Source organism: Lissotriton vulgaris, chromosome 9 (genome assembly GCF_964263255.1).
Source record: "Lissotriton vulgaris chromosome 9, aLisVul1.2, whole genome shotgun sequence".
NCBI classification, from domain to species: Eukaryota; Metazoa; Chordata; class Amphibia; order Caudata; family Salamandridae; genus Lissotriton; species Lissotriton vulgaris.
In genome coordinates, this window is record NC_141697.1 from 458739293 (window position 1) to 458765856 (window position 26564).

The 26564-nt window shown below is 46.5% G+C and overlaps 1 protein-coding gene across 2 annotated transcripts in view; it reads left to right on the forward strand.

Annotated features, from left to right (window-relative positions):
* The window catches only part of CEP170B (centrosomal protein 170B), a 415026-nt gene that overhangs the window by 334283 nt on the left and 54179 nt on the right, over positions 1–26564 (forward strand). For both annotated transcript variants that reach the window (XM_086937908.1, XM_086937909.1), the window contains exon 14: positions 10695–10854. In XM_086937908.1, coding sequence (XP_086794034.1) covers positions 10695–10854 — 160 coding nt within the window. The remainder of the gene's footprint in view (positions 1–10694; positions 10855–26564) is intronic.

Here is a 26564-nt window from a genome sequence, read left to right on the forward strand (position 1 = left end):
TGTGCTCACTCCGCTAGAGCTACGGCAGGAACCACTGCTTTGGCATGTGGATTCCCCATTCTTGACATCTGCCAGGTGGCCATGTGGGCATCTATGCACACGTTTACCAGACATTAGTGCCTGGATAATCCGGTCCGGAGGGTGGCTGTTTTGCCCGTTCTGTCCTCCAGAACTTTCTGGTGGGAACTTAGTTCACATTCCCTCCTCCGGGATTGGTATTGCTGGGGTATCCATTCTAAGGTAAGGAATCTATAACGAAAGGTCTTCTTCAGATGAACAAGTTACTTACCTTTGGTAACGATGTATCTGTAAGAGACATAGTTATAGATTCCTTATCACCCCACCCATCCTCCCTGCTCTGCGAACTGATTTCTGGGATAGGGACTACCTTACAGGGCCCTAGTTTGGGCGCACCAGTGGTCCGTGTCTTTCATGGCTCTGCACTTCTGGCATGCAAAGTCGTATCAGAACTGACCTCAGTGCACAAGGGCAGCGTCTAAGTAGGCACTGCGTTGTCATCCCGGTGACCACGACGACGGACGTGGAGTCAACCAACGCCACCCACTGATACACAGGGGTACTGCTAAAAAAAATATTATCCGGTTCCAGTCTGACGTCTGGGGGTAATTCTAAGGTAAGGAATCTATAACTAACTTAAGTCCCTTAAAATACATTGTTACCGAAGGTAAGCAACTTTTTCTTTGCATCAGGTTAATTTAGAGGATTTTTAATTGCCTCACTTAAATGCTGATATTAAACACGAGTACTGGATCCCACCACTGCACACCAAATGGTGGAAATTGGTTTATTAGTCGGTACAAGTAGGTACCTACAGTTAGTAATAATAGCACAATCACAAATATGATCCAGTCAAGCCTTAATAAGTTAATTCTTGCTCAACCCCTGGTAGTTTATCTGACGAGCAGTCAGGCTTAACTTAGGAGATAGGTGTTTAAAGCATTTAATATCACCAACATGGTAAATAAGTAAAAGCTGCAACACAATCAAAATCTAACACCAATTTATAAAAATAAGAAATATTTTTACCTTTAAAGTTACACCAAAATGACAAATTTTCAAGGCAGGGTACCGAAGATATGAATTTTTATAAAGTTTAATTTTAAAAATATGCTTTCCAGCACCTGAAAGTGTAAAGCTCCAACCGCAGCTATCTGGTCGCGCTGAACCAGGATAAAGTCAAAGTTTCAGGTTGACTGTGGGTCGCATATGATGAGGGGTTGGGCATGGGCAACTTTTTAACCTTTTGAGTTAGTCTCTTTTTGGAGATTTTTGTCTCAACATCAAGCATTCAGGTCCTTTGTTCCGGGTTTCAATTTGAGAGCGATGCTGACCTGTTGCAGCACGATGCCTCGGTAAGTCCTGGAGTTCTCTGTCCTCGAAGGCAAAGAGCTCTGGAGATCTTAGAAGAGCAAACCTACGCGGTCAGGCCAGGTCGTGGATCGATGTTGCTGGCTTGACTCTCGCCGTCAGTGCCGGTCTTCCTCTGGAGGCTGTTCACAACACTTTGTCAAAACTTCTTCTTTGAAGGTTCCTAGCTGTAGGAAAGGGTTCACCAGCACCAGCCGGGTTTCAGAAGCTCTAGTTTGCCTCTTGGGGGGTCTGGAACTCCAACTCCCACAATGCACTTGGTCAATACAAGGTGTAGCTGGTCAGCTGGAGGTGTCCCTGAGGTGGATGTTTTAGGTGGCTTCTTCCAGCACTTTTCTACTTGTTGCTGCTTAGTGAGCCCACTCCTTATCCTTCAAGACATGCAAAGTCCTTTAGTTACGGAGCCTTTAGAGTGCAGCAGGTGCAGTCCTTCTAAGTGCAGACCTCTCTTGTGCAGTCCAAGGGTCCAGCAAAGCAGTCCTTCCTCAGATGCTTTCAAGTAGAGATCTGAGGTGCTGTTGCAGCTCTTCCATATTTATTCCCCATTCTGGGCTTGCAAGGTGGGGGACTCCCCAATCAATGGGGTTCATGTTGCCAACCCCTACCATGATACCTTTCTGGGAAGTATGGGATATTTTTGTCCAAGAATGCACATCTCAGCAAAAATAAAAATGGAGAAAATCTGTCCTCGGACTTCAGGTCTGGCTAACCTAACCCACAGGCGTGGCTAACTTTTCCTTACACTCCCCTGTCAGTCCCTTGCTTAATCTAATTAGAGGGGCTCCCATCTAGCTGGGTATCAAGGAAGTGGGGACTGGCCTTGGTTCTGTGAAATCTGGACTTCTTCTTTTGAAGACCAATTTATCTCCCCAGCCCCCTTCCTGTCCCTGGCTCATCCAGGAAAACTCCTACCACCGAATGGCTGTATTGTTTCAGTCCCAGGCCTCTTCACATCTAATCAGGAGGCAGCTTGTCTCAGGCTGTGTAATGCTGGCCAATCAGAAGAGAATACCACAGGGCTTCTTTAGGTAACTTCTGCAATGTAAATTCTAAAATTCTTTTGGCTGCAATAGTTCTAATAAATCTGACCTTGGCAAGATTTATCATAACTATTATTCTGATACTTTGAAATAAAATTGCTGGTTCCCTCCTGTCAAAGTTTGACTAGAAAGTTTAATACACCCCTCCCATGTTAGCCTATGGAGCTAGCAGCACTGCAATGGGGAAGACTACTTTGGCTGTTTTTGCCCTACCACATACTGGGGACTTACAGGTAGGTTGTCTGAACCAATTGTAATTACACCAATTACTACATACCTTTTTAAAAATATCACTGGCCTGGGGGCTGGTTAGCAGAGCCATGGGCACATTGAGTTCATAACCACCAGTCCAGGAAAAACGTGGGAGTGATCAGGGGAAAGGGGATGACTTTCCTACACCATTTTTTAGTGGAAACCAGTGAAACAATGTTATATATTTATTGTCTTATGCTTGCATATGACAACAGTTGGAGGCATTAAAAGGAATTAAATCTATTCCAAATGGGGGTCGTGGCCAGCAGCATGGCCGACTAGACGTGCCTGCACGGAGCTCCGGCCGAGCCAAACACTTATCCGACTACACAGATCCCCCAAGACTCAGAAAAAACACCACACGGATGTCCTGACACCCGAGTACCTGACACGGGCTGCTGCAGTGGCGATCCGACGCGGAACTCGCCTGTGAGCCGGTGACGACAGCTCCGAGATCTGCCAGCGTCCATGATGGCGGCCGTGGCCATCGGCGGGGAGATGTGCGCCTGAAACCCCGGCGGCGCCCGGTACAGCTGATCCTGACAGACGGTGGATCTACAGCCTGCCTGGCCGTCTGATTGGCCCACATAGTCTCCCCCGGGAAGCAGGAGTCAGACCGCGGTGCTCGCCGGCCGCCTGGTCCCAAGATGGCGGCCGGGATGAACGGCGGCGGCTGGTGAGGACGGGGTGCCCCCTGCGGCCCCCACCCGAGACAGGGTGAGACCGGGACCTGCAACAGAGGCAGCGCGGCGGACGGGCCAAGGTGAAGGAGGCGAGACCGGGACCTGTGCAGCACCTGGAGCGGGGCACACCATCAGACACGGGGGGACGGCGGCACATTGGAGGGCCGCAGGGGAGCGTTGCAGCCTGCCCGGCCTCGCGGTGCTGGAAGCCCCGAAGACTGCAGGGGGGCGGAGGCGGCTGAGTGGCACCTCGCAGCCCGCCATACACAACGCTGCAACACGCATGCCGGCACCTAGGGCCTGAGACGTCAGGACTCTCGGTGGGGGCCACCTGAAGACGCCGGCGGCGGAGCCCCCCCTCCGGTTATCCCCCCCCCCCCTCCCCGAGCCGGGGAGTGAACGAGCCCTAACCAAGTGGCGGTGGGGACACTGAAATAAACCGCCCGAGGGACACAGGCAGAAGGAGGCCCTCTGCAAATTACAACTGTCCCCGACGCGCGACCGAGCCCCGCTGCTGCACAGAGGAAGAGGGCATTTCAAGGAGACCCTTCCTGGGCTGTGCAACCATGGGAAAGAGAGACGTGGTGCCCAAAACCACGAGACAGGGCCCGATGGACAACTTTCCGGCCCCGCGTCCCATGGTGGAACAACAGTCCGTACAGCCGGGCACCCGCAATGACACGGCCATGTTGCTGGAGGCCATACAGGCGTCTAGAACGGACATCCAAGCATCACGAGCAGCTTTGGAAACCAAAATTGGAGAGGTAAGGTCCGAGGTAACGCTACTGCGGCAGGACTTCAGGAACTTGACCGAAAGGGTCACGGCGGCCGAAGCGAAACTGACCGACAACGAGGAATCGATCACGTCTCTTAAGAAAGACATGGCGGAGCTGCAGGCCTCTCACCGTCAATTACTCTGGAAGGTAGATGATGCCGAAAATAGGTCAAGGCGGAACAACCTACGCTTTGTGGGCTTTAGGGAAGGAATTGAGGAAAAGAGTATGACCGCCTTCCTCCTCGACTGGCTGAAAACCACCTTCCCGACGGCACGGTTCTCTCAGTGCTTCATCATCGAGAGGGCGCATAGGGCACTCCTGGCCAGACCACCGGAGGGTGCCAGACCGAGACCAGTGATAGCACGGTTCCTAAACTTTGCAGATTGTGATCTGATCCTGCGTGAAGCCAGGAAGATGGGAGAGATCCGCTTTGAAAACACTACCATAATGATCTTCCCGGACTACAGCCAGGAAGTCTCGAAACAGCGCCGCTCCTTTGACGCCGTAAAGGCAAAACTGAGGTCCCTAAAGATTCGGTACATGCTCCTCTTCCCGGCCAAACTCAAGGTCATCTACCAGGACAAATCCGTTTTTTTTGCACACCCGGATGATGCGTGGCAGTGGCTCGAGGAGCGCCCCATCCTAAATAGCAGGGAAGCAGCGGGCCGCGAGGCACAGGACAGGTTGCTGCGAGAACGACCGAGATGGGAGAGACCGAAACCTCAGCGATGGAGAACGCAAAAGACTCAGCAGAAGACACCAGCAACACCCTATAGACCTCGTGGCATGCACGACAGGGGAAGGGGCAGATCGACGTCCCCGGACAACGACTCGGTGGCAGGCCCGAGGTTCAGTAGCCTGAGAAATGGAATCCGTTCTGAAGGAGAAGATATAGAGGAATTGGAGGGCCGCGCGTCCGGTGGAGAGGAGGAGGACAGCAGAAGTGATTTGCTGCACCCGCTGGCCAAAGAAATACAGCAGCTAGAGCAAGACTCTACAGGTCAAGGGACTCATATGGACACACAAGACTCGCTATCATGAACAATGGTGCACTGAGATTGGGAAGAGATGGCGGCTCGGCGATGCAGAGCAAGCAAGTTGACACACTCCCTCTACTGTTCTTTGTGTTTTTAGTGCTGGTTATTGGTTAATACGGGTGGGATGTGTGGGAGGGCGACAGGCCTTCTCCCGTGGATAGTTCAATCCCATATGGGGCTGCGACTGGAAGGGGAGGGAGGTGGGGAGGGGGGTGGGGGGGTGAGCGAGACTACTTTTTACCTCATGTTGGGGTTGTTGAGGGGAACGGGGGGAGGGGGGAGTTTAGCAGAAAACAGCAGAGCTATGCCAGCCCTTACCTGGGGTCTATCCTACTCGAAGGTCCCGCTCGGGGGGACGCTGCAATGCAAGATGGCAAGTACACTAGATTTCCCACACAGCACTGACTCAGGGGTCACGGTGCTGACTTGGAATGTGAACGGCTTAGGGTCCAAAATCAAGAGAGGTTTGGTTACAGCCTACCTCAAGAGGCACCTGATATTATCCTCCTCCAGGAAACCCACCTAAAGGGGAATCACTGCGCATTCATAGCAAGGGGGCGATACACGGTCCTGGCGCATGCAGGCTACACGACGGACTCAAGGGGGGTTGCGATTCTCATAAACAAAGCAGTGCCATTTACGATTACACGCACCTGGCTAGACCCGCAGGGCACATATGTGGGGGTTCAGGGGATGTGGAATAGACGTAGATACACGATATTGTCAGTGTACGCCCCACCCAAGTTGCAGCCACGCACACTAAAGGCAGTCTCCGCCATCTTGCTGGACACGGCTGACACCACGCAAGTAGTGGGAGGGAACTTTAATGATGTGATGTGCACCATGCAAGATAGATCGGGGTCACCGCACACAGGGGGACACACAACAGCCTTAGCACGGTTCATGACCACCATAGGCCTCACTGATGTGTGGAGGTGGCTTCATCCCACACAAGAAGCATATTCATTTTACTCCGGGGCACACAAGGTCTTCTCCAGGTTAGACTATGTTTTTGTATCCCGACAGGAGATTGCGGCGGGTGACCTAGCGGAATACAAGGCGAGGGGGATCTCCGATCACTCCCCGCTATATGTCCACTTGGGGCGGGTGAAGGGAGTCAGGAGGCTGCAATGGAGATTAACGGCATGGGACATTCAAACGCCGGAAATACTCGGGGGCGTACGGGCGGACATTAGGGTCTACATGGCTGAGAACGAGGGTTCTGTGGAATCCGGCGCTACCCTTTGGGAGGCGATGAAACCAGTGCTCCGTGACCGCATCCAGAGTAGGCTGGGAGAGGCCAGGCGTGCACAACAGGGCAAGATAGCGAGTGAGGAGGCGAATGTCCTGGCCTTGGAGACGGAGTACCTCCATCAGAAAGAAGAGGTGCGCCTTAGAAGGCTGCTTGACACGCAGAGGCACTATAGGGAGTTGGCCACAGACGAAGCACGCACCCAGGCTCTGGCGACGCTACACAGGCTGTACGATGTGGGCGACAAGTCGGGTAAACTTTTGGCTTGGCTGAGCAGGAAGGAGCGAACGTCGCGCTGGGTGGATCAGGTCCAGTTGACCGGGGACAGGAGGGTGACCACTGATGAGGGTATAGCGGAAGCCTTTGCATCCTATTATGAGGACTTCTACAGGGCCAGGGCCTGGGGGACAGTGGGGACGCCAAACAATACATGGGTGACATGGAGGTGCCTACCCTGTCCACAGAAGCTAGTGCGACCTTAGAGGCGGACTTAACCCTTGCCGAATGGCTTCCCGGCGGAATTCTTTAAACGAACTGCGGACTTATTGCAGCGGCACATGAAAGCCCTCTTTACCGATTCATACCGGGCGGGGACCCTCCCTCCAGACCTAGACCTGGCCATCATTGTGCCAATCTACAAAGAGGGGAAACCTAGAGATGACTGCTCATCCTACCGCCCAATCTCATTGCTAAATATAGAGACAAAAATTCTGGCCACAGTCCTGGCTCGTCGCATGCGACAGGTCATCACCGAGTTAGTGCATATGGACCAATCCGGCTTTCTTCCGGATAGGGCGACTAAACTAAACCTCCGTCGCACCCACAATTGGCTGCAGGAGGTCTCCAAGAGAAGTGAACCCCACTGGTTCCTCTCCCTGGATGCGGAGAAGGCATTCGACGCAGTCCACTGGCCTTTCCTGATGGAGACCCTACGAAAGTTTGGGTTTGGACCCAAGTACTTGAAAGGGGTACAGCTCCTTTACTCGGACCCGAGAGCGAGAGTACGAGTCAATGGGAGGTTGTCCCGTGAGTTCCCTATCGGGCGGGGCACGCGACAGGGCTGTCCACTGTCCCCCCTCCTATTCACCCTCACCATCGAGATCCTCGCGATACGAATCAGACAGAACCAGACGGTCAAAGGGTTTACATGGGGGGACTCAGTTGCCACACAGGAAAAAATATCCCTGTATGCTGACGACGTACTACTGTTCGTGACAGACCCAGACACGACTATCCCAGCGCTATTCAGAGAGCTCGACGACTTTGGGGCGCGAGCAGGACACAAAATAAACTGGCACAAATCAATCCTCTACGATCCACAAGGCATGGAGAGGGGAGCCTGCCTGCCAGAGTCGCTTATACACACTAACGACGGCTTCCAATACCTGGGAGTCTTTATAACACTGGATAGGACGCGCTCTTTCACGACCAATTTATCCCGCATTATGCTGGAGGCCACGACTGAGATGGACAGGTGGAGACAGCTCCCGCTCACCTTACTGGGGCGTGCTGCGCTATATAAAATGATCGTCCTCCCTAAGTTCCTCTACGCGCTCCAGAATGAGTACTATCCACTGCCGAATAAGACCCTGGACACAATCCACGCTGACCTGCGAGCCTTCCTGTGGCTGGGGAAACAGCCGAGAGTGGCGCTCTCCACCCTGCAGCGACATCAATACAGTGGGGGGATTTTGCTCCCCAACCTAGAGGCCTACTACTGGGTGGAACATCTCGCCCCAATTAACGAATGGCTGCACGCTGCAGCCGACCACCCTACCTACTCCTTGGAAAGGTCTAAATGGTCAAGTAAAACTATACTACACTATCTGTATGGGGAAGCGGTGGGAAAGCAGTTTCTCCCTGCCACCAGGATTACGTTAACTGCCTTGAATAGGGCATCCAAAAGAATGGGCTGGGAAAAAAGGCCCACTAGACAGACACCCCTCTGGTGCTGCAAATGGTTGGGAGAGCTCCGTCAACTGAAAGGCTTTAGAAGGTGGGACGACATTGGCATCTCCACAGTGGGGGACGTGATAGCAAGGGGAGACCTGAAAACATTCCAAGCACTCAAAGACGAATTTGGCCTGCTCAACACCCAATACTACAAATACGCTCAACTGAAACACGCATGGAGGGCACAAAACATTACACTTTCGGACCTTCCTGAATATGCTCCATTAGAGGGTAGGCTGCTGCAGGAACAGATAGGGAGGGGGGCGGTATCCCTCACATATAAAACCTTGACCAACAACATGCTAGGGGATCTGCAGGGGCTACGAGCTAAATGGGAGGCAGATGTGGGGGACATGGAGGATATAGACTGGGAGCTCGCCCTCATGCATCCCCGGGAGGTGGCAATCAAGTCGAGGCTCCGTCTCATTCAATTTAAGGTGCTGCACAGATCATACTTTGACAGGGTGAGGCTATTTAGGATGGGCAGAGTACCTGACACAACATGCCTTAGGTGCCGCCAGCAGAGTGCGGACTTCTTCCACGTAATCTGGGGTTGTGCAGTCATCCAAGAATACTGGGAGGGTGTGTTCCTGGAACTGGGGGAGGTGCTGGGGGCGGATCTTCCACGGGACCCTAAATTGGCACTGTTGGGCACGACCACAGAAGTAGATCTACCCCGCCCCTTGATCATCTTTCTGGTATTAGCACTAGTGGTGGCAAAACGGGATATTGCACGGCGCTGGGGGGCGTCTGAAAAACCAGACTTAGAGGAATGGAGGCGTGGATTGGATCTGTACATGGCGGCGGAGAGAGTGACCTACAAAGCCAGGGGTTGCCCCAAAAAGTTCCGGAGGGTGTGGGCCAAGTGGAGGCAATATCATGGACTAGAATGAGACATTGTGAACTGGTAACGTGAAGCCTATGGATCCCTAGTCAGGATAGTCTAGCCGCCGGGATTGCATGCTTGATAACTGTATACCGTACTGCCCGGTTCCTATGCTAGGGACGGACAGGAACACTTGAGCGGGGGGGAGAGGAGACCGGGAAGGGGGCGATGGGAGGGAGAGGGTAGAGACCTGCTGTTTTACGGGACGTTTCTAGTTTGTTTTCTTTTCTGTGGCTGTTTCAAAAGCAAGAGTTCTAATAAGGGGTAATATGTCTAACAACACCGGAAAAGTTGCGTGGCTGTCGGCTAGAGCGGAATGTTGACGCTCTACCGTGTGCTGATCCTTTGCATGTGTGATCCTTCTGATGCAACAATAAAAAGAATTTGGGAGAAAAAAAAATCTATTCCAAATGCTTATGGTAAAGAAGTGTCTGGTTGAATTGCTCTTTTGGCGATGTTCCAACAACCTTGCAACATTATTCCCTCTCATATTTAAGTAACCATTTCATTTGAAGCCTGCAACATTGCCTACATGGTCAGAAATGTTTAAATATCCAGGTGCTCACCCAAAATAATGCATAGAAATATAGTTTTATGTGTATATATACATATATATATCAGAAGAAAATGCTAGAATCATCAATTTGGTACGGTTTGTCTTGTGGTATGATGCTACAGGCCTTCTATAATCCCTATATTTCTTTTGTAGTCTTATCCTGTCTTATGAAAACTATTTATGCCTTACGGAAAATCAGCAAGTGTTGTTCTTTTGGCCCTATGTCTGTCAGATTAGTTTACACAACGCTCCCCATTGAAAAATTGGTTAGTAATACTTTAGCAGCAGAGCTGCTTGTGCAGATACTGCTGTTGCAGAATCACCATGTAAAATGGTGACAGTAGTTGAGAATCACTGTGATACCGAGACATGCTAAAAGCATAAACAAAATTTTAAAATTGATATACTATCATATGGTACTCCAGTTTGTTTGTAAATTTATGTTTAATGTAAGGATGGACAAAAATCTGTGCTTTGGTCACGTTAAGTATTTTCCCCATACTTGAGACCGAGCCAAACTACTAGAAAGACTTGATTTGTTTTTCTTGACTATTGAGCTGTTTAGGCAAGGTACATTTGGGGTGTTCCAGAAATGCATGGCTCTGGCTGCGATGTTCCTGGCGTTCCCGAATATTTCTTATGTTTGCATTGCATTATTTTTTAGGAGATTATAGGAATGACTAATTTCCATAGCTCGAACCAGTGGTTAACATAAAATTATGTTTCACCTGTGGAGTTACTCTAAAATATTTCCATTGTTTGTTATATCTGATTGGAGATGTATTTTTATTATGTGGTATAATGCTTTCAACAAAGTATTTTTTGTTGTTTTGACTGAAAAAACAGTGTGTTTTCCTTTTTATTTAATAGATTAAGCCAGACGCTGGTTAAAGATGTTGCCATTCTTGCTAGAGAGATACACGATGTTGCTGGAGATGGAGACTCACAAAGTTCTTCTGGAACAGGCCCAAGTACCTCACTCAGTTCACTAACCAACGCCCCTGCCTCCACTATATCCGCAAGGGAAGAGGTAGGAGCATTGTAGTATCTTCACTTGTATACCTTTTGACATATTTGATTTAGGTTGGAGAATATATCTGGTGGCTAACAACAAGTAGGTCACACATTGCTTCTTCACATTCACCACTGAGTTATTCCTTACAAGTGCCCTGATTTGTGTCCTGGTGTCCCTTCCTCCCCAATCACTCCTACTGAAATTACAGCTACTGGTGAAAGAAGCGAGGAGGAAGTAAATGGGGAATACCTAGGGATTAAGAGGACAGCCCTAAGGATATCCTTAGACTTGTGCTACTGCCTGGAGAAATCATTAATTCTGTCCCGGTTTCCATTAGAATTCCTAATTTTCCCGATTTTCCACACAGATTTTGCCTGCTTTCAGAAAGTAAAGTCTTCAGGTGAAATACCCCTGATGGGGTGGAGTTACTGCAGTTCTCCTAATTCCGACGGGGCCAGGGATTTCTGTTTTCGGTCCCATCTGAATAATCAGGGCTTTCGTAAAAATGGTCTAAGTTTCATGGCAAGGTAATTATGTGCTCTGTCGGATCCTGAAGTTGCAAGATGAAACCTCCTGTAGGACTGAACCCACTGATAACATTTTGTTGTCTTTAAACATTACCTTTTTAATCTATCAGAATTTCTTATACTACGTGTTATTTTTTTTATATTTGTATCATTTGATTAGTAAGTAATAATCTCCAGGTATCAAGCATATACTGGAGTTAAAGAAGCATAGAGAGCAAAACCCAATAAGACTCCGGTTATCCAAGCGTAGTGTCATCTATGACCAGCAGAAATTACTGTAAACAGACACCTGTATAAGTCTGCAACCGTATCAGAGGGTTTTGCTTTTCTTCACTTCAGGCGTCATTTAAAAAGTTATTTTGCTATGCCATTGGTTGAAAATACAGGCTATTCGAAATTAAAATGTTGCCATGTACTAGAACATCCTCAGACACTGACTCAAGAATACAGTGTGGAAAACCACATACTCGCTGATAAGACTGTCTACTTGATAGACTTTTCTCCATGTCTAAATAAATAAAAAAATAGAATTGAATAAAAAGTACAACAAATAGGTGAGGGCGATGTGATGGCTATTAAAAATCATTTTAACCATCACGAAATCTGAGCTAAATGTGTGTCTATAAAACAAAAAAAAGCTGATGCATGGCATTTCTTATTCATGCAACATACTAAAAAGTTATTCAACAGAAAGTAGTAGCAAGTATGTTTGCACTGTGAAAAAGGGGCAGAGAATGCTCTGTTTTTGGAGGGCGTGGGAATGGCTCTCAGCACAGGCAAAACCTTGTTCCTTTTGAAGAATAATGGGAGTTTATCTAAATGAAAACACACTGAAAGCCAGACGGTCCACTTAGTGTAGGTGTGGTAAGGGAGACTTGCCCCTGCAGATATCCTGTGGTCTGTGTTATCCAGGGGCAACTCTTCGGGATTCTTTAAGAGTAAATCTTGGAAGAAAAAAAAATCTGCGTTCCTTCATTTTTATTTCAGGACATAAGCATTATTTCACAGGCGAAACAATGAGTTGACTACTTTGCTGAAATATCTCTACCTTCTGTTTGTCCATTCTTTGGATAGTAAATGTGAGAAGCTTGTGTATGGATTTTTAGTGCACAGAGGTTAATAGGATTACCTTGTCTATCAGAGCAACTATGCTCAGTAGCTCTAGCTCCACTGCTTGACAGTAGAGCCAAGCATGCAGGTAACATGAGTATATTATTTTCAGTGCAAATACCACAAAAATGTACATTCTGTTCCAGGTAATAGTAAATCAGATAATTACACAGTAAATCTATTCAAGTATTAACAACCTTCTTGTTTGGCTAGTTTGCTTCCCATTCTTCAGCCGCAATTCCAGCTTCAGTGTCATGATGGACCTTTAGCTGGTTCGCCAACCACAATGCCCTATTCATCCATGTTATCACTCTAAACTGTTGATTTGCTTTATTATTTCTATCCAAAACATAACTTTTTTTAGAGTTACTTCTGCAGTTCTGCAGAAGCATTTGACAGTTCATTGCCATTAAAAATTTACAATTGATCCACATTATGGAGTTTGCTGCCCTCTTGTAGTAGAACACAAACCAGTAAAATTTATAAAACCAAAGGCATGTTTACACATGGACATAATTGCATCTTAAGCAAACACTTCTTGTAGCACTGTACCACTATACAACAGTGCCACTTACGTCTGGAATTGTTTCGCTCAGTACCAGTCTCTGAATATTGACTCCCATAGTCTGCTATGCAGCACTCAATAACCTGGGATTTTTCATCAACCTGAAGAAATCCGATCATGCTCTGTTATCTAGTGCTGATAAAAAGCAGCTCTAATAGAAGTCCAGTGATCTTTGCCTGATGGTTTTATAGAGTTCTTGGCCTCACGGTGTCTTGTAAATGACCCTCCAAAACAATCTTAATATTTATTGGGTTCAACCCAAGAGTTGAAGTCACAGAAAATGATTGCATCCAGTGTGGCTTTGGGCTCCATTTCTCTGGTGCCCTCCGGCTAAATGCTTCCCCCTCTAAAGTACCTGTTCTTCAAATCAACTTGATAAATTACTCCTTCCTGAGAAACTCGGACGTTCATTGGTCATGAAACCTGGCCTCAAGGCTGTGGTCTGCACAGGTTATGATCATTCATATATATTGCCAGGATCTGGAGGTCCTAATCCTCAGGCTCAATTTCCTTCTACTGCTTCTCCAGGGAAATATTGTTTGAAATCAGAGACCACACATCTGTTATGTTGTCCTTGGCCAAGCAGTGAATGTTCTGCTTACATTCCTTGTGTCACCTTGTGATTTAGCTGATATGCTAGATCCTCTCAATTGGCATCGTCCCAGCTGTGTCCCATCCGGTGGGAAAAAAGAGGTAGAGTTAATAACCTAAGTAGACTTTGTGGAGCACAGCAAGATTAGCAGATTAATCCCTTGATTCTGCAAATGTTTTTCAACACCCTGACCTTTTTAAAACTAGATGTGTCAGAGAAAAATTATGATTCAGTAGTTTTCATCTTGTTATGGAATTGCTTTGAGGGGATAGATCCCTTTTGAACTGGTCATAAAAGCTCATTTCCCTCCTTTCGACTGCATATCAAATCATAGTACTGCCACTTGGTGCTGCAAGGAAGGAACTGACAAGGCCACATTACAAAATTAAATACCTTTGCTTTTTTCCCAATACTTGAAAAGCATTTAAATCCTGTACATTCTTCAGTAGAAGACATTTTGTGTTTTACTTACTAACCTAACTAATGCAGGAATCTGTCCTATGCCATCATGCTTAATTAGCTGGGAGACATTTCTTTCATAAATTAGACTATCAGACTACGATTGGATATTTTCATGGCTGTATTGTACATTGTACATTGTACCATCATTCCACTTAGCCCAAAGGCTCCTGCTGCTTAATATGATTTGGTTGTCTTATAAAACATAACTCATAATTAGTGTCTTCCTGTTGTACTGACTTACACACATAGTAAGGTGGCAGTCTTGTTTGCAGTTAACTAACCCAGGGAGAAGTTAAGATTCTTTATTCGAAACATCCTAGGATTGTCTTCCATAAATAAAGGGTACCCTCAAGACCATTCACTACTTAATTCTAAAAGTTATGTCAGATTTTTATTGAAACCAAGAAAATATTCTTTGAGTTTTCAAACCAAGTTCCCATACTTCCTTGTATATATTGTACAAGCTACAGGTATTTCCACCTCTGAAGCATTACTCTAGTCTATGAGAACAAGAGCTTTCAGATGCTCAAATCATCTAGTAGGATGAGACTAGCACAGACAACAAAGCAGCACAAAACGACTATTTCCAGATGGATTATCCCTTGTATCTCAAAATTCTATGACTTTAAATGAGATCTCTTACTACCTGAGCAAAGGAAGTATTGGTTAGTTTTCAAGGGCAAACACCACTGCAGGGTATTAGACACAGGACTTGCGCAAAAGCCAGACTTGCGACCACCACAGCCATGGATGCTATTTATCCGTTTGCAGTGGTGGTTGGCTGCTCACTGTGGTTTCAGTTCAGGGGTCTGAAGTTCATGATCAAAAAAAACCTAAAATTCCCGTCTGTTATTTCACTTAAAAACTTGCAGTTAAAGTACAGTTATGGTTACAAATTGAAATTGAAAAGCCATTGAAATGGAAGTCATGGTTAGGACTGCAGTACATAGTTCGCACAACATCCATGCAAACAACAACTTGAACACCCTACTGCAATATTTATATCTACAAATAGTACTTATAAGCACAGTGTAATTAAATACCATAACACACTGAACTCTGCTTTAAGATTTTTTAGTACATTTGTAAATGCATCTGTCACATTAAGGGTGGGGCCAACTAGCCCTCCTGTTACCTCCATCTATTGTGGGTCCTGGGCTCACTGTGTCACTGGAATCAAGCTATGCTGGCTGAAGAGGGGTGAAACTCCGAAACCGGCCCTAGGATGATTGTTTCCGGTCCAGAGAGGACCTGTCTTGGCAGTTCGGGCTGGACTGTTCCCATGAGTCACAGGGTCAAGACTGATTTGCATATGGCCGGGTCTAAACTGGGGTGGCGTGGTGAGCAAAAGAATGATGGATTTAACCCAGATCTCTTGACTGGGGGTGAATGTTTTGATTTGTTCTGCATTCCGTCTATCAATTGTGTGTCTTTTACATTAAGGGTGAGATCATGAGCATTGCATATGGTGTGAAAGCTATGGTTTACATGGCTGGTGTGCGTTTTATGGTTTACCCGCACTCCCCATCTACCATTGCATCAACAACAGATCTATAACTATATAGACCTAGTTTCCATAGAAAAATCTTTTTTTGACTTGCCTATAACTTTCAAGCAGTTGACGACTCTACGCAACATTTTCCCCCAAAAAGTGTGCTGCTGTGTCTTATTCTGTATGGAAAGTTTTGGGGTGATTAGTCAAGCGGGGACTAAGAAAAAGAAGGGGTCAAAAAAAGTGTTTCCCATGTTAATCCCCGTAGGGATTTTGAACACTACTACAGCCTGGACTGCTGAAGGGAATTGCACCAAATTTGGAAGGGGTAGTAACTCTTGGTCTAGAAAGACCCGTTTTTAAGTCGAGCCTGGGCAGCACATGCGCTGCTCTGCAAGCCATGCTGGGTGGCAGTATGGAATAGAAGTCCCACCCACTCTCCGCCTGTATGTGTCATTGGCGTTTGTCATTGTCCTTCGTAAATGCTGGCTTCTGATTCATTGATAGGCTTGATAGTCCCTCCTTAGTACCGGCTATTATTCATTCGTTACCTCCGTGAGGACTAGCCCTTTTACTTTGGCTGTTACACTGTGAGTCTTTTTTAGTCTGTAAGCACTATTATCTTTAAATAATTTCTCCTACTACAGACACGTTATGCTTTCCTGCAACATTCAGTGTGCCATGCACACTTTCACTTTCTAAGCATCCCGGGACAGTGCCGGGCGCTTCTTTGAATAGGTCTCGCACCTACAAGAATTTGAGCTATTGGCATTGTACATGACAATGCCTTTTATTTATGTGTTAATTATCAAAACATATAAATAAAAGGAATTGTCATTTACAAAGCCAATAGCTTAAACTCTCGCAAATGCGAGACCTATTATATTGCAAATGCTTGTTGTTGTTTGGTGTAAATCCAAAGTTATGGAGATATTAAAAGAAAACCAAATTTATACACCCCCTCCGCAAAACTTGTGGATCTTGTGCAGAGATCTAATTGGCTGCACACACTTCAACTAGGAAATGTTAACAGCCATCTTGGGACTCTGACTCAGCGGAGTCCCAAGCAAAAACCTAGAAAGTGAAAATAAAAAAAAAGAGAAAGGGGTACGGTAGGAATACCTTGACCCCCAGGCCTGGTGGTGGGCCAAAAAGCATTTTTCTTTAATGGATTTGCGAATTTGCAGCAAAAAAGTGCGATCTCCTGTGCTTGTTCAAACTAGGCCCCCCCGGTGTTCCCGGTCCCAGGGGCTTATTAGTATATATAATATAGGGAGGGGGCACACGCTGCCCCCTCCTCATGGCCAATCTTGGCTCAGTGGACTGCCACCTCCCAGGGGCAGGACAATAGTTATTTTTCTTGGAGGGGAGCTGCGTGGTCCCCCTCCGAATGCTCTTAAGGGCCCCGAGACCAACCATCTTCGCGTGGCTCTATTACAAAATTGGAGGGGGGCTGTGTGTACAACCCCCCATTCCCCTTAAGAGGCCCAGGGACCACCAGCTCCCCAGGGACTCAAATACAATTTAAAGCACCCCCACCCAGCCATTTTGAGTCCCAGAGACCACCACCCCCAAGGTTGGCCCTAAAATAAAGGGCGGGTGCAGTCCCCCCTCCTGGAGCCAATAATGGCCCTAGGACTGCAACCCCCCAGGGCCGCCTCCCTATAAGCATGGGCCCCTCGGGAGATAGCAGTTTCTTTTCACTTGGCAGGAGCTTTGACTACTCCTGCCAAGCGAGAGCAAACAGTAATCCCACTCCCAGCGAGTGGAACCAGGAAAACTGCTCCCATAGGCAGGGACAGCATTTTTTTGCTGCTCCCTACATGTGGGAGTATTGCTGGCTCCCGCTGGAAGTGTGGAGATGGCATGGACTGTGGGAGCTTTGAGGCTGTTCTCACGGTTCCCAACGGTGCAGTCTTGGTACCTGGGTGGGCTCCAGGGCACCCAGGATCTAGAGGCCACGCCCCAGGGATGAGATTCCTCAGGTCCAAAATCGGCACAGAGAGGGGGATTCGTGGCCCCTCTCTCCCATTGGGGGACGATTGATAGTCCATAGTTCTCCCTTTTAGTTATCCTAAGTACGCAAAGGCCTAAAATCATATGAAAGGCCTCCCATTAGGCCCAGCCACATTTTCCTTAGTAGTATGCAGCGGTCTAACCACCTTTCCCCCGTTGATAGATAGTTTACCAAAATACCCCCAAGCGCGTTTTCCACAGATTTTGGTGACGCGTTTTTGATGCAGAGCAATACGAGGACATTTCTACCAAACAAAGAAGAACTTGCATCATTTAGTTAAGGGGAAGTACCCCTGTATAGTGGAGATTCTTCTCTTTGTAGTCTTGTCCTCTTTTCTTGAGGAGGATTCACATTATCACAGATTTGTGGATGAAGACGCTATAGGTACAATCACTTTGCAGAAATAACATGCACATCTTGTGGTCCTTTACCCACCTGTAGTGTAGACTATGCATGAGACATTTAACCAATGAGGTAGTACTTACTAATTAACCAAATTAAAGTACTCCAGTTGGGTAGACGTTTTGTGGAAAAACTGGGGACTCTTCTTGGAAAAAAATGAGGTGCGATTCTGGCCCTGTTGCTGATTTCATAGAAATCAAACCTCAACGGGAAGCACTTACAAATACAAACAGAGCAGGTGCCCCAGTTGAAGCTCAACTTCAGTAAAGCACAAACGATCCTAACTTTTTTTTTACCAGGGCTAGGGGTGCTTAATTCTATTTCCTAACTTGAAGTTCTCTGTAACCTTTGATTCTTTTCAGTGAATTTGTGTGGAACTTACTGTAGGTAAAAGGAAAGGTGGTCGACCCCAAAGGATTTCCTTGGCGGACAACTACCCCTCCTGTTACACATGGCAGGATTGCTGCGAGGTTGTCGGACACTATCCCCCTTTCTCCACTACTCTGCAAACGCTTCTCCTAGCGCACTACTAGTAGTGGGTTGAAGTCCCCTTGGCTATTGAGGGTCCTTGGGGGCCAACTGCACCTCCTATTACCTCCAGTAAGTCCCACACAATGGGTTTGCTGAGAGGTTTTTGGGGGCCATGCCCTCTTTCTCCACCACACTGCAATGTGCCTTCAGGGACACAACTAATTGGTGGATTAAGTCCGCTTGGCTCTTGAGGGTCCTTAGGGGCCAACTAGCCCTCCTGTTACTTCCAGTAAGACTCACACAGCTGGATTGCTGAAAAGTCAGTCAGAGGCCACGCCCCCTTTTTCTGACACTCTACAAACGCTCCTCCTGGTGCACTACTGGTTGGGGAAAAAAGTCTACTTTAGTCCAGAGACCCTCAGAAGTAAAGTGGAATTCATTCCCCAACCAGTAATGTGCCAGGAGGTGCATTTGGAGAGTGGTGGAGAAAGGGGGAATGGCCTCCAAACACCTCTCAGCAATCTCCCTGTGTGGGACTTACTGTAGGTAACAGGAGGGCTTGTTGGCTCCCAAGGGCCCCCTGCAGCCACGGGGACTTCATCCCCTCACCAGCAGTGTGCCAGGAGGAGATTTTGCAGAGTGATGGAGAAAGCGGGCGGTGCCTCAAACTTGCAGATAATTGTTTTTAAATGTAAAGTTCTTTATTTTTTTATGAAGGAGGATGCAGTCACCCCTCCCGGGCCGATTTTGACCCCGGGACCCCATTACCATGGGCCCAGCCTAATTTTTTTTCCAATTTAAAAAAAAAAAGAATTAATGGCGGTGGGATCATGTGGGTGGCCCCCCTCCCGGGCTGATTCTGGCCCCAATGACCCCATCCCCAGGGCCTGGCCTCTAGGCTGGGTGGTATTCACTAGGGGATAGCTGTTCCTAAGATAAGAAAGAGTCACAACCTATTCTGGTTAGAGACGAAGTATGAAAGAGGTGAATCTCAATACAGTTGGGTTATCTAAAGTGATGGGGGGATCCCTCCTTTTTGGATATAGTGCCCTCACACACCCTTGCGAGTGTCATGCTTCATCATCGGGCATTGCTCCTCGTGGGGGTGGCGCTGCTGTCCTCCACGGGCCCCACAAGAGGGCTCTTTATCAGGGATCTTTTAAGGAGATGCCGCAGTTGTGTGTGTGGGTATGTTGGCCTATGGTGGTAAGTGAGTGAGTGGGTTAAAATTACCAAACGTTACCTAGAACCTAATTTTATTCAGGGGTCTGAGTGGTAAGGTTAAAAAATAGGTCAGACACTGGCGCAACCTCTGTGAAACAAATTTGGAGGGGGGGGAATGTCTTCCCGCTGCCCTCAGAGTCTGTGTGAGTGTGTATTCAAGATAAAATGGGTCAACATGTTTCGCTCTTCATGTTGGTCCATAAGGGATCCAAGGGCGCTTTGTCAATACTGTGAGGAGTGTAAACAGGGGAAAGTGATCTGGAATCGGGAAAGAGAAAGCCCTCTAGACCTGTTATACCCCTAGTCGGGTATAGCTGCGTCTTTGCTCTGGAAGGAACGTGTAGTACAGGTTCTTAAACCCAGCCCCCAGTTTTTGGAAGGTGGGCTATGTCCGCGCTCACTTAGGTAATGAGGCAGAGTATAGTAGCTCGCCCCTTAGATGTCCGGAGACCTACCCATCCATCTGGGAGTAGCCGGGGGAAAAAAGCTGGGTGCCCTGGTCTCACCCAGGGCACCAGACACTGATGGGGGCTATGGGGGAGCCTGAAGGCCCCCGTTGCTAATCATGCAGCTCAATTCTGTTCTGCTTCGAGTAAGCAATAGCATTTTACATGCTCTCCCTTACTCAAAGCAAACCGCTATGTCCCTGGGTGGGAACCCCAGGACATTGCAGAAACTGGCCCTGCGGGCTGGTGGTCCCCAGGGCCATCTATGACTCCTGAAGGAAGCTGTGAGGCCCCCCCAACCTCTAATTTGCTCCTGGGAGGTGGCGGTCCCTGAGGCTGCGAGGGGGCTGCGTAACCCCCACTTTACTTTTCACCAAGGCACCGGGGAGGTGGCGTCACCCAGGGATGCGGAGGGGCCATGCGGCCCTCCGCATTATTTAATGATTCAGCCTGCGGAGGCGGCAGTCCCTGGGCCTGGGTGTGTCCGAGAGGCCCCCAATCCTGAAAATAAGTACATCACGGGGAGGTGGCAGTTCCTGAAGCAGCAGGGGAGGCCGTACTGGCATTCCCGACATTTATTTAAAAAGCAGCCCCTGGGAGGTAATGTTAACGGGGACATCAGTGAGCGCCAGGTGGGGTAGGGACGTGCGCCCCCCCTTCTTTGTTACAATGCCCCTGGGACCTGGCCCACACATGGGCTTATTAGAAACGAAGCGCAGAAGGGCACGCTTTAAATTTTTTTGTCAAAACATTTTTTCCGCGATTTTGCAAAATCGGCGCAACCTTGCGGTAAAAATAACAACAATAAAAATAGCTTGAGGATCAGTGTATTCCTACCCTTTCCCCTTTTCTTTATTTTTACTTTTTATCTTTGGGCCTCGGTGAAGCAGAGTCCCAAGATGGCTGCCAGCACTTCCTAGCAGAGTCCCAAGATGGCTGCCAGCACTTCCTAGCAGAAGTGTTGGCAACCAATAAGAGCTGTGCTTCGCCCTGCATAAGCTTCTCTTTTTTCACGAAGGCTTTGCGGCCAGAGATATCGTTAACTTTTTTTCCTAAAATTTCACAAAAACTACTGAACGGATTTGCACAAAATAACAAAAAGCAAAATCTGCGTTATAATATCTACTTTTCTGCCAAATTTGGTGCAATTCCGTTGAGCAGTTCAGACTGTAGGTTCTACTACGTGTCCTTAGGGAATTGAAATGAAAACCCCCACTTTTTTTAGCCCTCTTTTTCTCGTCCTCTGCTTAACGGATCACCCGAAACTTCCCATGCACACAGAACTTACTTAGTCACTTTTTTAGGACAATTTCAAGATTCGTCAACTGGTGCCAACGATATAGGCAAATCAAATAACGCTTTTCCTATGGAAACTAGGTCCTAATTATAACTACCTGCTGGCAACCACCAGTAAGATATATACATGGATCCTCTAAATTCATGGATTATCCTCTGTTTTCTAAGGAATAAATTCAGTGTTTTTGCTGCAGTAGCCAAAAATGCCACCTTTACTAGTTGTTCTTCTCTGTGGAGTTTCTCCCACGCGGGAGCTGTTATGTAGGGCTTTCCTTTTCCACCATGGTCAAGGTTGCATATCTGAATTTAATGATGATCACCTCCCTCTTTCAGATCGGAAAATGCCTACCTCCAGCAGCCCGACAGATTTAAAATGGCACCTGCTGGCAGGAGAGGTCACAGTATGTGAGGAGGGGGATGAGTAAGGAGTGGGGCAATTGATACAATTGACGGTGGCAACTTTAATTGTTTCTCAAATGCAGTTGGCTGTCCTTTTGATGTATAATCTAGGGTCTCTGACTACTACACATAAGTTATGTGAGCAGTGCTCCTAGTACATATTCTGAAACCTCTGATCATGCTTGTAGCCAGCATTTGGAGTAGAAGGTGCTCTGCTCCCAGAGTAAGAAATGAACGTGTAACCTGAAATCTTCGATTCATCCATTCACAATAGCCTTCTTTCATCCCCTCTGTTGGACCTGGCCCTTTTTACCGGTTTATCCCCAAGGTTGTTCATGCCTTTTGCAGCTCCTCCTCTTTAGTAAGGCCTTCAAAATAGCACTTGGCATCCCTGTAGAACTATTTGAGCTGAGGCACCATCTCCCGCTCAAACACTAACTCTTCATCTACTGCTGACATTATTGTGGATCAAACGCAAGAGATGCAAGAAAAAAAGAGAAAAATCAAAACTAGCATGCTGGTTTGTAATGGTCTGCGATCTGGTCGTAGCTTACACCAATCACTGTAATATACAGACACAAGTATTTTCCTCACCATTGCCCACCAATGTTCGAAATGGAGGCTCTATTTGGCAGTGATTTGCACCGTATCAAAGAAGGGACCCTCACTCTAGTCAGGGTAATGGAGTCACACAGCTAAGATAACCCCTGCTCACCTTCTTGGTAGCTTGGCACTAGCAGTCAGGTTTATCTCAGAGGCAATGTGTAAATTTGTACATACACTCACAGTAGTACAGTGAAAACGCTACAAAAGGAGTCCATACCAGTTAAGAAAAATAGCCAATATTTTCCTGAATAAAACCAGACCACAACTACAAAAATTCAACATACACAAGTCAAAATATGACTTTTAAAAGATAAAGCACGTTTAGTCCATAGAAATCAATTGATGTGTTCTTTTTAGCACAATGTACCTTAGATAAGTTAAAGACGAGTACTAGCGCAGGGCAGGTTAGGCACCGGAAAACCAAGTGATGTGTCGGTTCCTTACTCCACAGGGGAGGTGGTGCATCCGTTCCTTACTGTTGGGCAGGGGAGGTGATGGGTTTGTTCCTTACTGGAAGGGGAGGTAATGCGACAAATTCCGGCCACAGTTCCTTACTGCGGCCGGGCTGAAGAGTTGGCGTCGCGTAAAATGTGTCAAAATTCCAGACGCGATGCGGCAACAGTGAAGCAGATGCATCGAAATTAGCAGTATTCCACTATTAGGACAGGTCAAACACACCAATACATGCCCTAACTTTAAAATAGACTGCACCCTGCCCATGGTACCACCTTGGGCCTACCTTAAGGGTGACTAACATGTAGTAAAAGTGAATATTTGGGCCTGCCAGGTGGAAATGGCTGTTTCAAACTGCACTCACAGACACTGCAGTGGTAGGTCCGAGACATATTTGCAGGGCTACTCGTGGGTGGCACAATCAGTGCTGCAGGCACACTTGTAGCATTTGATTTACAGACCCTGGGCACACCTAGTGCACTTTACTAGAGACTTACTAGTAAATCAAATATGCCAATCACGAATAAACCAACCACCAGCACTATTTAGAAAGAGAGCATAGGCACTTTAGCACTGGTTTCCAGTGGTAAAGTACTCGGAGTCCTAAAGCCAACAAAAACAGGTCAGAAAAAATAGGAGGAAGAAAGCTAAAAGTTTGGAAATAATCCTCCAAAGAGGGACAGCCCCAACATCCTTGATGGGTCCAGCCCAATTTACAAAATAGAATTAGTTGGAAAACTAAAATAAGCGTATGTTGGACTCTTCTGGGTGGTGGGTGCGCCACGCATAGATCTTTGTCCTGGCTGCCAATAGTTTTGATACATTTTTCCAGTACTAATTACTGGGTAGTCCTGCTTCCACATATTCTACTTCGGGGTAATGAAATAATAACAGATTATGAATGCAAGTAAGTTACTTCTACTTTATTTATTAAGGCATACTGTTTTGCATATAATAAGTTTTTTGAAAGACCTATGATCAGCCTACAAATTCTTCATGATTGAGATAACATTGCATCCATCATGAGAGACCGCTTCTAAGCCTCTTGTGATAAGTTACATTCATTCATGTGTATTTCTGCATGACTTTTTTCTTTTTTTAATTTCTTAACTAGTACTTCTGTTTTAATACAGATTGCGAAAATACCCCTCTGGTCGGCCTCTCCGTTTCAGGTGCAAATCCTATTTGGTTTAATATTTATTTAATTTACCTTTATGCACCTACAATACAATTTTTACATTTGGTTTTCTTTTTTTGAAAATGTGATGTTTGAAACATAAACATTACATTGAACAGTCCATTCAGTGAAACAATATTTCTTCTCAAACAAATATTACAGTGTTCATTTGTCCACATCAGTCACAGGCATACATTTATGGGCCTAACTTGGTTTCTGAAATTTCTCTTAACCGACTCATGCATAGGCCAGACTTTGTAATGCCAACGAACAGAAAGATATCCGCTATGCAGATCTCACCACAATGAACTTGATGGTGCTGAAATCAGACACACACACACCAGGATTTTCATGCTTTGAATGCACCTACCAGATTTAGTGAAACAGCTCATAATATACTGAATTATTTTGCCTCCCAGCAGTCATTTGCTGGGTGAGTGCTGTGAAAAGGCCACGCCACGATTATCGTTAGGTGGGTAGGTGTGCTTTGTGTGCATACTTCCTCATCTTGTCTGCATTAGGTGGCAGAGGGTGTAGTGTGCTTGAGGATAAATACAGGATTTCCCTAGCATTAGACGGATGCTTGTTAATCTGTGTTAGTTGGCCCCGATGGGCAGTAATCACAGTGAGCTCCAGTTTGGCTATGCTGTTGGCAGAAGTGCCCTATATGTGCCCAGGTTGAAGGGTTCAAGTGTAGATTAAACCATTGGAAGAGAGTTCCCGAAGAAAGAGAAATTTCTCTTTGTAAACTGTTTTGTTCTTGCTTAAGTAAAGTGTTGAGATACTTTAACAAATCACATATTTCACTTGGTTTGCGTTTACCCTAGCCCTGCTTGTTCAAATGTGCTGTATCATACTTTCCTATCTGTTAATCTTATTCTTTAGCTTGAGACCCATTCATCTCCTGTTGATACACACACTGTTTTTTAAAGGTCCGCTTTACTGAAAAGACTTACTGCCTTCTTTTGTTTCAGAAAGCACAAGTTTGCTCACTGCCTAACAACAAAATACGTTCTTAATCTTTCCCCTACCATCTTGGGAATCCCTCTTGTCATGCGATTTTCAACATATTTCCATCTTTGACTTCTGCTAACTTCACTCTGACTGATCTTGTACCATAAAAGGTCCCAGTGTTCTTCTTTGATGTGACCTTTCCCTTATGAGTCAAAATTGAGGAAAATGTGCGTATACCGCAGTGTTTTTGGTCATGTAGGATAGATATAACCAGCCTGTCACCAGACCATGGTGTGTGTTGTCATTCAGAGTTAATTTTCCACATTTTTCGACCCTATCCTACATTTTTATTCTTGATTATCAAATTAATCTCCCAAGAGATAATGCAAGTGTCAAGTACTGTATCCAAATGCTTATTTGCCAACAAAACTCTTGGGGGCCAGTTGGACTTATATCTAAGTAGACCATGCAAAGCCGATATCACTGCCTACTGCCAGGAATTTTCCTAATACAAAGTATAAAAGTCAGATGCCAAATTAAGGCATAGGTTCCTAACTTTCCCTAATGCAGTCCAGGCACCTATGCATCTGGCCTGTCTGGAGCACATCCTGCGAATTGTGCAGGTCTCCAAAAAAATCGAGCAGCTGCCCGTTTGAGTCCTTCTGTGGATTCTTCTTCCAGTCTTCTTTCACAATGGCCAGTAGTAACACCGTATTCACCCTTGTCTAGAGACACAAAATATTCTTCTATTTCGAGAATATGTAGTGGTCTGTGGTCCAGCAACTCCCTGGCACAACACAATAGACTGAATTTCTCCACCTATATGAAGCACACTTTGGCTACGTTTTAAAGGTCCGTTCTTAGCACTGAAATTCCATTGACCGAACGTGAGTGGAGTGCATCTAAAACAGAAATACTGGTCAAAGCACAACAGTGTATTGCTTCGAAGCTGGGCTTGTAGTGTATACGCCCGCACACATGCAATGCCTTCCCAACAGTCAGCTAAGCCATACCCAGTTCAGACTAATCACATGTGGAAGCAGAGGCATCTTTTGTCCTTGCCACATTATTCGAAATTCTCCCTGCAGCAAGGATGTTGATTAGAAACTAGTATTTTACAAATGCCACAAATCTTATTTGTGAAGTCTGGACTGAAGTAGCTATATCATTATAGAAATAAAGACGCACTTCCTTCATCCTTTTTAGGCACCAAAGAAGACAAATGTGTCGTTGCCAGAAGATTAGGGATCGAAATGCAGATTTCATTTCCTGGTTTCAAATCTTTCCATAGTTTCACTGAATGGACTTTTAAAGGGGCAGTTGCGTGAAGCGCTTCTAATTATATTTGTCTAATTCTGTGAGAAGCATTGTGCCAGCCACTTTTAGTGAGAAGCTTAATTGTTGTCAGTAGAGTAGTCCGTGGACAGGTGTACGTGGAGTAATGTAGCATCCTCCTCAAAAATATTTTTGCCAAGTATATTTAATCTCCTTCACCTGAATAGAATAAACACATTTAACCTCTCTATTTTACT